General features: G+C 36.7%; 1 protein-coding gene across 9 annotated transcripts in view; it reads right to left on the reverse strand.

Annotated features, from left to right (window-relative positions):
* The window catches only part of KLF12 (KLF transcription factor 12), a 418,858-nt gene that overhangs the window by 315,554 nt on the left and 85,353 nt on the right, over positions 1-17,951 (reverse strand). For 2 of the 9 annotated variants that reach the window (XM_054586431.1, XM_054586430.1), the window contains exon 1: positions 16,679-16,831. The exons of the other annotated variants lie outside the window; for them this stretch is intronic. In XM_054586431.1, coding sequence (XP_054442406.1) covers positions 16,679-16,723 — 45 coding nt within the window. In that variant the 5' untranslated portion in view covers positions 16,724-16,831. Of the gene's footprint in view, positions 1-16,678; positions 16,832-17,951 lie in introns of those variants that run through there. 9 annotated transcript variants of the gene reach the window in all.

Below are 17,951 nucleotides of genomic sequence, written 5' to 3' on the forward strand. Positions count from 1 at the left end.
TAAAACAAATATCCATTATCTCCATGGTTAGGGAGTGATAAAAATGGCCTTACTCATACATTGCCTCTAATAATACCAACTACCAGAACCCAACTGAAAGGCACTTGTGTGTCAAGCTTGAAAATAGTTGATAGCCTTTAACCCAGTAAGAACATTTCTTAATTAATTCTACAAAAAAACAGAAAGAAAGAAAAGAAAAAACTGTAAGTATAAAAAACTCATTAAAATATCATTTGTAACCTAAAAACTAGAAACAGATCACCACAAGGAAATGGCCAATTTCATTATGGTAAAACGACATAATGGACTATTATGCTGCCATTATAAACTGCATTTAAGAAAAATACTGGGAAAAGCAATATTAAGTAAAAATGACCTGCATATGAGGAAGCATTAGTAAAATACACGAAAACATTTGTTGAATAAATGTGGAATGGTGGCTCAAGTAAGGTTTTTTTTCCTCTATCTTAATCTGCATTACTGACATAACTTTATAATGTTTCTAAAAGAAATTAGATATACAATATATTTTTTATATTTCCTAATATTATTTTTAAATATTAATATCAATAAACAGATTTCAAATGGCAATGCTTACTGAAGAAACTATAAAGATGAATAGGATTTAATTTTATTAATAATGATTTATTAATAAATAATAAATATTTATCAATCAATATTAATAAAGATTAACAGTCATGCCTAGAATTTGTCTTTATTAATAAATAATACAATAAACATGACCCTTATGGGGGAAATGTTTTAAGGTTTAAAATGTTCAATTAGTTTTTATGTTAACAGAATTTTAAAAAGCATTTTGGTTAAGTGCTGCAGAGAATTACAGTAAGAGGGGGAAAAAAGTAAAGGCATCATATCATTATAAGAGAAATATAATAAAAAATAGAGAAACATAATTAAAAAGCATTTTCAAAATATTTTAAAAGCAACATACAGGAATAATTACAAAAGGGACACGCATGACCAGCTACAAAACTCTACAGAGAAATATCAGCAATAATGTACGATGTATAGAAAAGCTTGCAATTATCACTATTATTATTATTATTATTATTATTATTAATGGTTAACATTTGGAAGAGTGAGAGGATGGGCAAGAAAGGCGAAGGGAATTAAGAAGTAGAAACTGCCATTAACGGAGTAAGTCACAGGGATGTAGTGCCGTAGTAAGTATGGCAATGCTTACTAGAACTATTGTGGCCATCAGTTCATAGGGCACATAAATGTCTACTTACTGTATTGTGCACTAAAACTAATAGTTTGTCAACTATAATTTTAAAATAAATTTTTAAAAACAGTTAAAACTCATTTGATTACTAATATATCTAGACACCCTGCCGGATGTTTTACATAGTTATCGTTTCACAATCAGTACAAAACTACCAACCAGGCAATTTTAGTAACTGCATTTTATAGATGAGGAAACTGAAGCTCAAGTTGGAAATCTAACTTGTCCAAAGTTTTACAGAGACCACGCAAGCCATAATAAATAGTGGAACTAGGACTTGAACCAAGTTCTGATCTTTTTATTACATACTTTCTCCAAAGACCTTAGAAAGTAAACATTTATAAACCATATAATACCAGTACTTGTATATATATTTCTTTATATAGTCCCACTAGATTTGCTTTTCCTCAGCTGTTTCTATCTGTTCTTCTGGAAATGGAAGAATTACTCAACTATATGACAAGAAAATTTATTATGATTGGTAAACTTTATTTTCAACATATTTCCTATGAAATGTTTCCAACTAGATATTTTATCTTTAAGATCATAAAATTAATACAGGCATGTTTCCTGATCCATTTACTCTTTATGTCAGGCTGGCTACACCAGGAATAATTTGCCAGAACATACTGGTTCAGGTATGTTTTCACTTTTTTCTTTGGTGTCTAAGTCACACTTGCAATTTCTAAGGTAAGTACTGTGCACCTGAGAAGATGCATTTGATATGAACCCTGAGAAGGAATTTATTTGCTGAGACGGTTAAGGAAAGGTCAACAAAATGCCCAAATTTTATTAATAAAAGCATGGTGGCCCATTTGCTGATGGGTCTCTTATGTACTGTGTATACCAGGAAGAATCTCAGACTGAAAACTTGGCTCCCCACACCACGCTCTGCTCGCTTCTGACATCCGAGTCAATCAACGGAGGGAAACCCTGGCTTTGTCTTTCTACCAATGGCCTGAGACCTGCCCAACCGGTCACAACTGCACAGTTTAGATACCTCATGTACATAATACTAACCTAACTGGGAACCTGGGTGGGAACTTTCACTACAAAAGACGGCCTCCCTTTGTCTCAGTGGAACACGGCTTAGGTTGCTACCTGACTCTGCGTGTCCCCCCCAGCAGCACCTCAAATAAATGCTTCTAATTCTTAATTACGGTCTAAAATTAATTTTGTTTTTGCAGTATTTAGGAAGATTGATGGGTTGGTTTGGCATCTTGTGGACCCAGGATTACTCTTCCTATGTGTTCTTACATGTTTTTCTAAGCATGTCTTATTCTACCCGGAAGGTCAATTTCAGCCTCCAGAAAGAGTCTGCATTTACTCAGCTGCACAGTTACAGCACCCTTCCTAAATAAAATGACTGCTTTCCTATGTGAATTAAGTTCTATATGACTTAACCGCCCAACAGCATGACTTTTTCAATCTCACCTCCAGTACCCACCACAGTGAAGTGCAGAACCTGGGCCCAGTGCAAGGCAGTGGAAGACACGTGTGGGAAGGAAAGAGTTAACCCACAAATGAGTTTCTCTTATTTGAAATTCTGCATTTTCTTACAGAAAAATGTGAATTTTATCCATACAACTCCACAGTAGATATTTTTTATATCACATTTAAAATGATTACAGTCATTATCTGTCTTGAATTACCTGAGTAGATTGATGGCCAAACAAACATAGTCAGGATGCGAGCCAAGATTCCCACACCGGGGCCTGGAATGAAGCTGAGTCCAGGCGGAAAGTGGGGGCGGGGCATGTTTTGCTTTGTGGTAGAGGGCTCCCCGGCAAACAGGAAACAGAGGAGAAGACGACCAACAACAGAGTCCTCTGAAGATGGAAGAGGACTCTGTTATCCCTTCTTGGGATAAAGCAGAGAAGGGTCAGGAAAGGACCACTGGAGAAAGCCGGGCCGAGTGGACAAGAGCTCTCTGCCCAGCACTGGGTGATTCCCCTCCCATGTCCCTGCCTCTCGGGTCCTCTGCCTGAGTCAGGCTGTGTCTTTACCCATATCCATCTCGATCCCGTGAAATGCCAATGCCTTTCAAGAGCGACAGGATAGCTCACCTCACCTTAAGGTGTGTTTTAAGAAAATTTTAAATTATCTACATATGGAAAGAACAAAAAAAAAAAATATATATATATATATATCTCTCTCTGAACAGCTCCACTCTTCCAGAACAAAACCCGGCTGTCATTTGCCTACCTCCCACACACCCTCCCTGACACTGGCCCACTTCCAGTCAATATAATTTATAGAGAAAATGATTATATTCGATAGATAATATTCAAGCCACTTAGCATCACATAGTAGAAGCTTATGGCAGACCATAAAGAAAACATTTATATGCTAATGCAGACCACAAGAGCAGCATTTTGTCATAGCTCTATGTCTCTTTTACTGAAGGGTGACATTTAAGCTAACAGTGGTGAAGGCTTTGCAAGATTTATCTCATAAAAATCGCAAGTTTGGATATAGGCACTCTTCCTATACCACTTTACAAATGAGGAAACTGCTACTTCATTTTTAGCATTCAATTGTAACTAGCATTTTTAATATCTGAAATGCACCATATGTAATAAAAAGGAGGAGGAGGAGGAGGAGGATGACGACGAGGAATTGTGTACCAATATGTACAAGGCATTATGCTATACCCTGGAACTACAATGACTAGGTTAAACAGTCCTGGTCTTGCTGGGTTGACAGATTCCAATGATTCACTATTCCTTCCAGATGGAAACCTTCTTTCATCCACCCAATCCCCATCTTCACGTTCTTTCGAAATTCTTTCTCACTTTCTATATACTGATTTCCTTCACTAATTCTCCCTATGTATTTTCTCAATCAGTCTAGCTATGTATTTGATATTGCATGTGATTTATATGTTGTTCCTGTAATTTCTTTCATTCCAATGGCTTTGTGCATTAAATTTACATTCAACAAATACAGAGATAGTGCCTTCTACTTTGTTCTGAATGACAAGATGTGCCAACAATATACTGTATGTTGAATACTAACTCCAACTAATATAACTCATTTGGAGGGGAGAAACTCTCAGGTGAAGGGAACTGGATTAATCTTAATTCCAGGTTTATGAGAAACTATCATCATAGGTCTCTTTTATTTAGAGTATGTGTATGTTACTGATAATAATCCAGTTTTTGTGTGAGGTACAAAATTATTCATTATTTTACTAATAAAAATAATCAACTTGCTTTAAATCATTACTATGAAAGAGATGTGATCTTTTACCAAGCCAACATTTATGACTTTTTATATGTGCCCCTAACATACTACCTGTTAAGTCACAGATAACTTTTCTTTCATAGGCAGAGTACATTACAAAACAATAAAAGAGTTAATAGAATATAAACATATTAGTTCATATTTGATGTTATTTCTATAGTCACAGCAAAAGATCAAATGACAGTTTGTAACTTAACAAAGTGAACTAAAATATTTATATAGTCACTGACAAAAAACAATATTCAATTTGCCAGATTGAGTCTTCCATGTAAAAGATTAAAAAAGTATTTTAAAAAGCATTTCAAAGATTAAATTACCTAACTGATAATTTACTTTTCCACGTGATCTTTTCCCAATAAATACATACCTTCTAAAAAATGTCTGTGCTTTTAAATTTTCATTCAGTTACACATACATACAGGATGGGGCAAGAGTAGCTTTACAGTTGTTCATGTGGCAAATAATATCAATTAATAAATAATAACACAAGAATAAACCCTGGTTCTCATACTCGCAACTATAAACCTACTTTTGCCTCACTCTGCATTTCAAGAGATAAAACAGGCTACTTAAAATGGGGGGTTAAGCAACAAAATTGTTTATCTTTCTTTTTATATTCATTATTTTAGGCAAATAGTTAGGAATAATCCCCTTCAGGGATTATTATAGAAGAAATCTTTTTACTGAGGTGGGAAGTCAAACTAAATGAGTGCAAAGCCCCAACCAAACCTGAGTTTTGGAATTAAGACTAGTGTGCATAGTACCAATCAGACTGGGCAGCTTTAATATCTCTCATGTAAAATCCATTAAATACTATTAATGTTATCAAAATACAATTTGAAAACTGAAAATAAAACCCAACAATACGTAATAAGAACGTCCAAATCCATCAGGCATAGGTTCTTCTTGGTTAAAGGACTTTTCCCTTAATATATAAAACTGAAGAAAAAGTTCTAGAAAACAAATGTAATTAAGCTCTGTAAAAGTCCTTGAAAAAAAAATTTAATGTATCTGTCAAACTTCTACATAAATGCTTCTACATGGAAGCTCTCTATAACCCACCTCACCTTACCTTACTTCCCACAGCGCTGCCTGACCACGGTTCTGCTCATTCTCGCTTCTGCCACTTGTCAGCTGCTACCCATCCCAAGTTCAGTGTCAGCCTCATGCTTCCTCTCTCCACACACCTTCCCAATTACATGTATGAGTCAACCTTATCCATTTTACATACAACCCTACCCTCACAGTTCGAACCCATTTCTGGATTTTCTTCTAAAGTTTACAACTTACCACCTGATTATATACTGTCTTAAGTATGGACTACCCATTTCTTAAATTTTCTTTCCACCACTAGGTTGTTAATTCTGCATCTTACATTCTTTATGTTTATAAATTCTTGGTATTCAGTACATGCTCGATGGGTTATTAATAAAAATAAAATTACTGTGATATGGCTTTCTAAATTTTTTTCAAGAAAAGTATTTACATTTTAAAACTGATACATGTTTAATGTTCAATTGGTTTTTTTCTCTAACCCTCAATTTTTTGGTATCTACCCTAAAAAGTATCCAAGACAACCTCAATTACTAATTCCTAATATGCAACCACCTCGTGAATGTTATTAAAAATGCCAACAGTACATGCTAATCATTCACACATTTTTCTTCATCTCTTCTGAAGTAACACTTGACACACATACAAATAAAAACTAGTGTTCCCTGGCCTTCTGAAAATCACAATTTGCTGTTCAATACAAACATAAAAATAGCTTTGTTTTTTTTTCTGATTAGAAAAGTACTATATACATACCCCAAAACCCTCAGGTAATGCCTAAAAGTATGACTAGACGGATGAAAATCACTTGAAATACTAGTAGCAAATAGTAAATACAAGTACTGTTACCGTATTTGGTGTATGCTCTTTCAGATATAAAAGTTCAAATTCTGCTCATTAAACCCTGGCTCACCACTTCCTAATGCTATTTGACCTCCTGATAATTCTGTTTACCAATCCGTAAAGTGGGCTAATATTTACTCTGAGGAATGTTATGATCATTAAATAAGATAATCAAAGTACAGCAGTACTTTGTAGCAAATACATAACATACAGCAAATTTTCAATGTTGCTATATGTCTTTGACAGAAATGCCATTTTAATATGTGTCCCTCAGTGGGATGTACTTGGTAGACAAACTTTCTTATCAATAAATTCAAAAATATTTTAACACTAGCATAGTATTCCTTATATCAATGAGCCACATTTATTCCACTATTATCGCTGCCGGACATTTTGACTGCTTCACAATTTTTAATTTTAATTTAATGTTTAATTTTTAAACAGGAACTCTGATGAACATAATTGTAGCTAAACCTTTGTGCCTATTCATAATTACGTTTTTAGAATAAATTTCCAGAAGTAAAATTGTAGGTGCAATATTTGAAATGTTTCTACTTCCTTCCCCGGGAAAGTGTAAGCGCACACGTGCCTCATCGGTGCTTACACATGCACACTGACCACAGCCTCCTCAGCACCTCCCAGGCCTATTCGGTACAGCCATCTCTTCGCCTTACCTGGTCTGAAAGCAGAAAACAATGATCCCACTTTGTACTTCTTCAACTACCAGTGAGATGAAACATCAGTTCATCAGCGTACTGGCCTTTGTCTTCTTTTGTGAAACTCCTGCTTAAATCTTTTCCCACCTTTATTTTGGGGCAGCTGCCTCATTTTGCTAAGAGGTTTCTTCCTTAAAAATACTAAATATTCACTGTCACACACTGCAAATAGTTTTGCCAGTTCACGATTTGGCATTTAAATTTACAAAATTTTTTATTACAGACTTGTGTTTCATTTTTCAGGCAAGCATATCAATCTAGTCAGGATTTCTGGATTTGGTGTCTCTCTACAAATTTCTTCTCCATCCAGGTTTATAAAAGTATTCACCTAAATCTTACTTTACTACCTTTTGCGCATTACTCTGATTCAGTTTTTATGAAGCAAAGCATTAGGGAGATGTATTTGACAACTCAGAGTGTTATTTCTGAAAATATCTCAGTTTGGACAAAGCATAAGGCCTAGGCAGATCACTGCATTAGGGTAATATAGAAGCAGCTTTAGCTAAGCTTCCAGAGTAGAATATCATAAGATGGCACATCATACACACTGGTTCCATATTTTTAGCAATTCATTTTTATCCCAGCCCATATACCTCTATGGTGCCTCCCAGGCCTATTCGTCCCACAGCTCACATCACATCTGTCCGCAAACATGACTCGTTCGTGGAGAACGGCCTCACGAGGTCTCTGTTAAGGAGTGCCAAGACTCTCTCCCTTTATTCTATAGCAAGTCTCAGTTGGAAGTGATACATTCATTTACACTGATTTGATGAGTTTTTGATCCCCAATGTAGTAGCTGACATGTACACAGGTGGTCTACGGAGGAAGGGAAGGTCCAAGGGAGAGCTTTTGTTTCTTGTTTCCATTACTTTATTTTTTTTTTCCATAGAAAAATATAAAGTCAGATTGAACCCAAACCAAAAGCTGGTACACAGTCCTTCTTTGGAAGTAATCAATAGACCGCTCATACATTTTTCGAAAAGCTAAAGAGGGTCATAATCATTCTAAAAATTCACTCGGGATGGGTTCAAAGAGGACTACATATTTCATCTTAAAGTGATCGGCTGAACTGTGTTGTTTCAGTATCATTTCCTGCTCTCAAAAATAAGTAAGTATCAGCACCTTTCAGATGCTTTTCAGTTTTAAATTACTATACACAAAAGAAATAAAAACCACTTGATTTGTAAGACTGGTAATCAAACAGCAATAACTCAAACCTGTACACAGTTTTGTATTCTATAGAGCATTTTTATAAACACCGTTTTATTTAGTATTAACAACTTTCGTGTAGGACAGGGATTTTGGTCAGAGAAGGAACTCAGTCTGAATTAACAAATCTAGTAAGTGGAAGGACTTGAACCCGGGACACCTCTCCACCCCTCAAATCTAGGGCATATATTAGCCACCGGGCACACAGTGGAGTCCCTCCCTCCTGCCCCTCTAAATGCATCAGTTCTAAATGCATCAGCATCTAAATGCTTCTTCAAACCCCATCTCATTCCTGAACTTCTTATGAACCACCTTGAAATTCATGTTCACCAAGTCTTCACAGGTTGCACACAGACCACTTCTGCCATGCATGCAATAATGCAGCCCCTCAGTGCCTGAATATCCCATAGCCTATTATTTTGTATTACTGGTACATCACTTTCTCTCCCACTTATACATAAATCTTCTGAAGTGACTGTTAGTTCTTCAAAGATAAAGGCTTTTGTAACTTCCCACAGTACCAAATATAAGAGTTAAACATTGATTGTTAATAAACTGGAACAGGGAGGTTATGTTCCAAAAAATGAAAAGCTATTTTTAAAAGCCTTGCCTGACACTAACCCAGACGCGGCGTCCCCGCGCCCACCAGCAGGCTCCCAGATCCGCTCAGAGTGCACACACAAGCACACAGGAACCACCCAACAGGGACACAGTGTTCTCAAGAAAGACTGAAGGTTTCTAAAAACCAAGGAGGTGGCAATAGTTTTCCATCCCAAGGCCCAGGGAGTGTTGCCTGGAGGCCTTTCTTTACAAAACAGGTTTTTCATGCTAACTTCTGCCCACCAGGAAGCTCCAGAGTGGGGCAAGCAGAGGCTAGAAGGAAGAAAAGTAAGAAGCAGAGTCAGCAGGAGAAGGCCCTTTCACTCCCCAAGATGAAATTCCAAAGATGCTTCCGTTGCTTTATTTAAGAGCATAATAAAATGGGAAAGAATAAGTAGGTGAGAGAAGAAAGAGGGAGAGACGGGGCCTTCTCTGTCATGCCAGCACAGGTCTCACGTTAATGAATTTATAGCCCAAGCGTCATGCTGTCTATTTTTATCTTTGTGAAGACAGTTAAAGTTCAGAACTCCCAACTATATCCTAAACAAAAGCCTGTCACAGCACCTGGTTTCCCCCCCCTCTACACTCCAATTTCCTCCTTTCTTATTTAAACACGGTAGTTGCATCTTCCCCCGGGCCTGCTGCAGTCACCACCCAAGGGGTGGGTTCCCTTTCAACACATGCAGTCATATAGAGACATGTTTGGCCTATTGCATGAATCCATCTCTACAGCTTCAATTACAAACAAGGCGTCAGTACCCACACCAACTAAAATCCAATGGGTCCACCAATTCATTGCACATAAGACTGTATCAATTTTTTGCTCACAAAATCATTGTCTAGGATCTATGTGTCAATATTTAACTCAGTAATGCTGTGGATCCCGTTATCAGCATTTTATTTACGATTTGCCACATCATGCATTTTCTGGATAATATGAACATATCCCGCAGTCTGTAAGTTCTGACTAATGAAAGTGAACTCCCATTATGATAATGTTGACAATTCATAACTTTGGGGAAACCAAATTTAAGATGTTTCTTTAAAACAGAAAATATTTAAACTAGTCGTGCATGAGAGATGACGTATAGACTGAGAAATAGCCAGTAATGCTATCATTGCCTCCCTCTTTTCTTGAAAAAAAAAACATAATTCTTTTACAAGCCAGAGTTTAAAGCACAAACAAACGCAAAGCCCAAAATCAGCACTGTTAAAAACTGGGAGTGAGGGAGGAGAGGAGGGGGCACACAATAAAGGGTAGCACAAGAAAGCCTTGTGGGGATGAAACCATTCCGCATCTTGATCATGGTAGTGGTTACATGAATCTACACACATTAAAAAGTTGCACAGAACTAAACACACAGGTACACGCACAGGAGTGCGTGCAGAAGAGGTGATATATGAGTAAGCTCAGACTGTGCCCATGTCATGGTTCTGATACTGTACTCCAGTCCTGCAAGAAGATGTTACCACTGAGGGGAAAGTGGATGAAGGGATACGGGAACATCAAACCTCCCTGTGCTGGGGGACGGGGGCGTTCCTATGAACCTATAATTACTTCAAACATTTTTTTCAAAAAGAAAACCTATCGGTAGCAAAAACCGTTTGCTACACATACATACATACATACATACATACATACATACATTTTAGTCTATCAACACTTATTAAGTTCATAGAGCTGCCTGGCACTGCTCTACATGCTGGGGCTATAGACATGAAATGATTATATGTATCTTTGATCTTGAGGAACTCACAGCCTAGTCATCCACCACAAAAGTAGTAAATGGAGGGAAGAGAAGGTATGTCCCAGTCATGCTTTATGCAGAGAAGACTGGGGCCAATCTACAGTTGGTCCATGTCACAGTTCAGATTTACATGAAATCAAATATATTCCTGATCACCATTCCATTCAAAAAATAAATGATGATGTGGGACAAGTATAAAATGGTCATATTAACCTAAGATTCACATCATTAAAAACCTCAACCTTGGAGAGAAGTTTTTGCTGAATGTATTTCTAACTTAAGGACAAAGAAAAATTCAGTTAATATAAGCTGACTTCTTTCACAAGAAAGGGAGTCACAGTGTTCAAGCATGGAAGTTTTATGAAAGAAACAATTTCATTTTAACTTAATATAATATTTTATTTAAGAGACACCTTCTCCTTGGTTCTGCTTCCTTTTCGATTAACAATACCTCAAAACTTTAATTTTAATTTCTCGGCCTCTCTGCCAATTTGGCTTAATCAGGTCTTTGGGTTCCCTCAGATTACTAATACTATATCTGGAAAATGCTACACAAGAAAACATAATTCTGTAAAATTTTAAAATAAAACAATGCCAATATTGTACTTTGGCTTTATTTATTACAAAAATGTGCTTTTGGCAATTGGAGCAAATAACTAAAAGACAAATTTTAGGTTTCAAAATATAGTATGATTAAATTTTAAAGAGGGAAATTCTACATATATCTTTAACGTCAGCTTGGATGATCACTGGATTGAAGAGAGCAGAGACAAAGATGGCAATGCTGACCACACAAAACTGTTGATCTACACACAGCAACATCCTGCAATGCCCCAAACCTTTCACACGTGACCTATCAACCAAGGAGTCAATGTAAAATAGTGCCTTACACCTGTTAGTGTATAAATTATGTACCATAGCTTGTTGAAAAAACAAACTTATGAGCGTAAATCCTCATAGTTTTCTCAAAACACGTAATAAAATCTTCTTTTCTCTGCTATTTTATTGTTTCTGTATGAGACGATGGGTGCTAATTAAATTTATAGTAATACTCATTTCACAATATACAGCAGGCAAACCATTATACTGCACATCTTAAACTTATACAGTGATATATATCAATTATATCTCAATAAAACTAGAAAAAAATGGATATTTAGGCAAAATTAACATGATTTACTATGTTATGTAATTTCTCTTGTTTTCCTGTTAAATAACATATATTTGACCTAAAAAAAATCTAAAATATATATTCATAAGTAAAAAGGGCCAAGAAAAACTTTTTCTTGCAGAGGAAAAAAAACATGAATGTCAAAAATTTGGTGTGGTGTGAAACAGGCATTCTGGATAAAAGAATTCAACTACAGATATCATATATTAAAATATACAAATGGTAAACCAGACATGTAAGTTCCTTAATTCAAATTTTCACTAATAAACAGCATTCGGAATATCATGCATCTGAAAGCTCCAGCTGCCACAGACTATGGGAGCAAATCATCACTCTCTCTCTCTCTCTCTCTCTCTCTCTCTCTCTCTCTCTCTCTCTCTCACACACACACACACATTTTTTTTTTTAGCCTACCATGTACCAGGCATAGCGTCAAGTGTAAAAATTCAATAGTCACTCCAAGCAAACAGGGTTCATGCCACCATGGAGAGCATGGAGAAGGAAGAGAGAAGGGGGAGCTCCATGCTGCCTGTATGTGGGAGGCAGTGCTGTGCAGTATAGACCAGCCACTATACCTGAGAAAGTAACTGATTCCTGTGGGATGCACTGAGCATCCGCAGTCCTGGACTGGGGCTCAGATGCCCAGAGACCTAGGGTCCTCCATCAAGCTAAGAACAGTTTCAGGGATAAAATGGACTTCGACTACTAAAAATTCAAGTGCCAACATGCTTACAACTTTCTCCCTTACTTTCACACCACTGACGACCGAATAAGAGGTTCTTAAGAATACCTCATTTAGACACACACAAAAAACGTACTACATAACAAAGCTGTTATTATTGATAGGCATCGTCTCCGCAGTTCCTCTAGGGAGCTGTCCCCTCTCCTTCAACACACACCCTATATATAATTTTGTTATGCAATCCAGGTTTCTCAATAGCTGAGGTACTCAAAAACGTTTATACCTGCCTTAACAAAGCAGGTAAGAATGAAAGCCAGTTCTTTTGATTTCCGTCACCAATATCCTGTATTTCTGCACAGTCTCCTTGACTTGAAAGCTTGACATCCTTGACCCCTCTCCTCCATCCAGACCCTTCTTATTCTATTGGTTGTCAAGTCCTGTGGGTTCTGAGAATTACTCTCCAATTGAGATCGTTCCCATTTGCAGTGCCACAATTGTCTAAGAATAAATAAAATCCACACTACAATCACAAACCACATCTTGAAAATTATTGTCCACCATGTACACATCTTACCCACACTCTACTGTGCGCACCTTTGCTCACATCATTCCCTTCACCTCAAATACCTCTGGTAGAAATTCCGTCTTCATAACCTAGTTCTAAAGCAACTTCCTCAAAGAAATTATTTCCTAATTCTCTACAATCTCTGAATCCCCTCAATATCTTGTGCCATTCACAGGCCTTGTAGTGTAGATACTTACGGAAGTATCTATGTAAGAATAAGACTTGCCTTGTCCCATCGAAAGATGTATCATATTTGCCTTTTTGTGACTACTGTGCCTCAGATGGGACACTATGCACAGGCCATGATAACTAATAAGTATTTATCAAATGGAACTGACCTTGAACTGATATTCTCAAATGCAAGCATTTCTCAAATGAGCTAATAGTTTGATGAGTGGGAAGACAGAAACTTTAATAGTTCAATTGATTATGAAACTGTTATTTCCTAAACTCATCAAAATCAGCAACATCCACAGCTCAACTTAGTAAAAAAGGAATCCAAAATCAAAGATACAGCAATGAAATTTCCTCAGATTGCTGACTTGCAACTTAAATACACACGAAGACACACACACACACACACACACACACACACACACACAACAAAAAGGGAAAGAGGGTCAGGAGAGGAGAGTGAGGTATTTACAGCAGTCTTTTGAGTCAGAATGCCTTGGGCCAACCTTGCTTGCACACTTGTTGTTGTATAGAATGCATTCGAGGTACATAAATTCTCTGCACCTTAATTTTTTTACCTGCAAAATGAAGATTATGACATACCTCTTCATATACAACATGCATATGCTTAGCACACATAGGTGCCAAATAAGTGTTTGCTATTATTATTATCTGTAATGCATATGGTTCATTCCTAACTTAATTAAATGTTTAGAATTAGGTTATCTACTAATTTTTAACAGATGAGGTCTCAAGTACAATTAGCAGCACGAAGACCCAACCCTGAAGATGGACGTGGCCTGGGAGTGTCCCTCCCTGCAAGGCAGTATCCCATGTTCTTACTGTAATAATCATATCAAAAGGTCAGAAGGTCCCAAGCACTGCTTAAAAGAGGAACATCCAGAACAGGTGCTCTGTTTTGTTTAGTCTGTCTTAAAAACTGTTGGAGTTAGGGTTGTAAGAATACTAGTTACAGCCTGAATTTGAATGGACTGAAAGACTTCATGGATTGCTGAGTCTTAACATCAATTAAGACCTGATAAGTATGTCTAAAATGGTAATAAAATAATTCAGAAGGTCCTTATAAATATGTAACATTAAACATTTGCCATATGTCATTCAATCAAACAGATAAGATCTATGCTTTGGAGAACAGGAACTCATAAAGCATTTAAATGAATATGAGAAAAGCATTAACTGAGGCACAAATTAAAACTGAGACAACACAATGATCTCTGTGGGTGAAGACTTTCTAATATCTGGATATCCCAGGAGACAGAGCAAAGTAGGAAGAGATAAAATAAGACAGGAATCAGACATCCAAGGAGCAACACAGATTAGTCAGGATTTTTCTCAAGATTATCCAAATACAAGAAAAAAAAGAAGAGGAGGAGGAGGAGAAAGAGAAGTGAAAGAATAAAAGAAAGAAAGAAGGAAGAAAAGGGAAAAAGGTAAATAAGATTCTGTGCAATATAAGTAGAGTCTGACTAAATGACTGGAAAACCTCTCCACAAGGTTAAACTGAAATTTCCTCCATGAAATATTATTTTTTCATTAAGGCTGTAAACTTGAAAGATTGGGTGAAGTAAGGGTTCAGTGCTACTCAAGCTTCTAATTATCCTGCTAATGGTAAGATGGAAAAAAATTAAGACCCTCATCCTTTGACAGATTAAACCATCTCAAACAACAAAAATTAATGCACTCAAGTATTTCAGGAGAATAGACTATGTTTGGCGATGACTAAATAAGAGTGTGAGGAAGAAGGACAAGAAAAGGATAATTCACAGCAGTGTGACTGAGGGTCATTCTGTCTGTGATAAAACAGGGGCAATGAAATAGACAATGACAAAATTCATTCCAGTTTAGTTACAAACACACAGCAGGCCCCAGTGGAAAAAAGAAAATTAACTTATGTGGGTATATGAATGTGCGCACACGGCGTGGAAGAGTTTCAGTGTTCCTTGATATTTTACTAAATTAGTAAATTCATATTATGTAAGTGTCTTGGACCAGCGGAAGATACCAAGCTCCCATTTCTAAAGAGCACTGATTAATTACTTAATGCGAAAGGACAATGGTAGCTTATGCTGTAAAAAGACATAGTGGGTTTAAATTTTTCTCCTAGGAAGAGCTCCTTGACAATGGTTTGCATTTCTCTACTTAAGGTAAATTAGTGTTTTTAATAAAGACTAAAATTGTAAAAAATTGGACAATGGATCTAGTTATAATAAGTTCGGCTGATCCTCACAGCACTTGCTGTTTAGGTTGAAAGAAGCAGAAAAGCATTAGATCCACTCCTAACTCTGTTTTACTAACAATCCTGTAAGAAATTTTGCATCTATTCACATTGTCACCAATAATATACAATATTCTTTAGCAGATCATGTTTCATTTCCATGACTTTTTGGCAAAACTACAAAAAAAAGATGTGGTCAATCAATGAATAGCCTCTACAGTCAGAACATTAATAAAAACCCTCTTACACTTTGCCCTTACATAAATGACTCATCAGAGTGCCTAAGAAAATAAACCACCTCATTAAAATATCCATGAGAGAGAAAAACCTATCAATCTGCAAACTGCAAAGGAATGGAAGGAAAATTACCCAGAAACAAGGCCTCAGATCCCACCTTCACACCACCACTACCTCCACCCTCCTCCTTCACTAGGCCTTGTTATTTAGGATCTCCAAGTGTGCACCTGTGAAACACCTGCTTTGCAACACCCTAACAGCAACAAGCACACCTAGCACCCAGACCTTGCATTCTAATACCATTCTCCAATAACAGTAACCAAGTTCTCCTTGGAGAAATGGCTGATTTTAGGACTGAGGCAGGAAATACAAGATGTGTATGTAGCTTCTTATAGTACCAGAAAAGTAATTAAGTACACTACACACACACACACACACACACACACACACACACACACACACACACACAATACAAGGGTTTGTCAAAAGTATACAAAGGCCAACTAAGAGTCCCAATGACCAAAACTACAACAATTTGAGCAAGAAAATAAAGTAGTACTAGATTATAATCCTAAGAATAAAATAAAAATCCGCAAGTCTATACTATCAACAATGTAAGTGTGAAGCAAGAAAGGTGAAGGGAGGGGAGGGTAAGATAGGATGGCAAATAGATGAAGAGACAAGCAGATAAGGTAGAAGAGACAAATCTCATCAACTGAAGAATTCCACATAATTTTTATGCACACTTCACCCTCAAGAGAGCAGAGTATTACTCTCTACTCCTTAAGTGATTTCCTTCCAAAGGGTAACAGTAAAGAAAGAAGGAAAGAAAGTAACCATACAATGGAGAAACCTGACAAACCAGATCTCAACCAGGTAATCAAGGGCAGCAGTAATAAGTCATTTTGATGGTCTATACCACTGATTTGATTCAATGAAAGTGGCACTTTACCTCTGCGATCCTCCTCTCAGAAACCTGTAACCTCAGCGTGATCATGAGAAGAATATCAGACAAATACCAGCTGAGAGACTTCTACAGACTATTTGACCAGTACTTTTCAAACTGTCCAAGTCATCAAATACAAAGAAAGGCTGACATCTGTCATAGCCATCACAAGCCAAAGAGACATAACCACAAAGTGTTGTGAAGGATGCTGAATGGGATCCAGGGACCCAAAAAGGGGAGTAGGTGGAAACTGAAGACATCTGAAATCAAGCATGGGCTTCAGTTTAACAATGTTCACTAATGGTAATAAATATACCATACTAATGCAAAATGTTAGCAATAGTGCAACTGGGTGTGGGGCATATAAGACTTCTCTGTACTATCTTTATATTTTTTCCATAAATCTGAAACTTTTTTTAAAGTTTATTTTTAAAACTACCTGCTTCATCTTCTTCACAAAGCTAAAGTTTTAAAAGGGTTCTGGAAGGGAGCTGTTGTTCACTGGGGATAAAGTCACATTTATACAGGAAGAATGAGTTCCAGACGTCCGCACCATGACACAGCGCCTGTAATTAACACTATGGCAGTGGACGCTTAAATATGTTAAGGGCGTAAATCTCATTTTAAATGTTCTCACAACACAAAAAAGCAAAGGGGCCAAACTCTTGGAGGTGATGGATGGATGTATTACCTTGCTTACAGTGATGGAATCATGGGTCTCTGCACGTGTTCAAACTCATCAAATTATATACATTAAATATGTGCGATTTTTATATAGCATACCTCAATAAAGCCTTAAAACAGTTTATAGAATTACTTAATTTGCTCATAGGCTACACCACCTTTTAAAAATTTATTAAAAGTATTATGCTTTTCCATTTGTTTTGCAAAAGAAAACATATTATTCCATTTATTTTGAGGGGCTCATAGAGATTTGTTTTTCAGTCTGAAAAAGAAAAAGAAACAGGTCAACTCTAACACTGGGTGAGACCTTTAGAGAGGCTCACAGGAGGAAGAGAAGAGTTACTCTTAAGACATTACAAATTAGAAATAAATCATGTAAGGTTGTTAGATTCTGGACTGTAGTTGAGATGGTTTGCTCAGGTACAGTATAACCACTCTAATAAGAAATGCTTAATTATCACTAACAGAGTGAGCTCTGTTTAGAAACATGACTTTTTTTTACCTCAGATATTTTCATCTGATCATCTTACTGTTGTGTTCTCTATAGCCAAAGACTACTCTGTAATTTCTTACTATACCATTATAGATATTAACC

Source organism: Pteronotus mesoamericanus, unplaced genomic scaffold (assembly GCF_021234165.1).
Source record: "Pteronotus mesoamericanus isolate MK-2021 breed Mesoamerican mustached bat unplaced genomic scaffold, CSHL_Meso_final contig_94, whole genome shotgun sequence".
Lineage (NCBI taxonomy): Eukaryota > Metazoa > Chordata > Mammalia > Chiroptera > Mormoopidae > Pteronotus > Pteronotus mesoamericanus.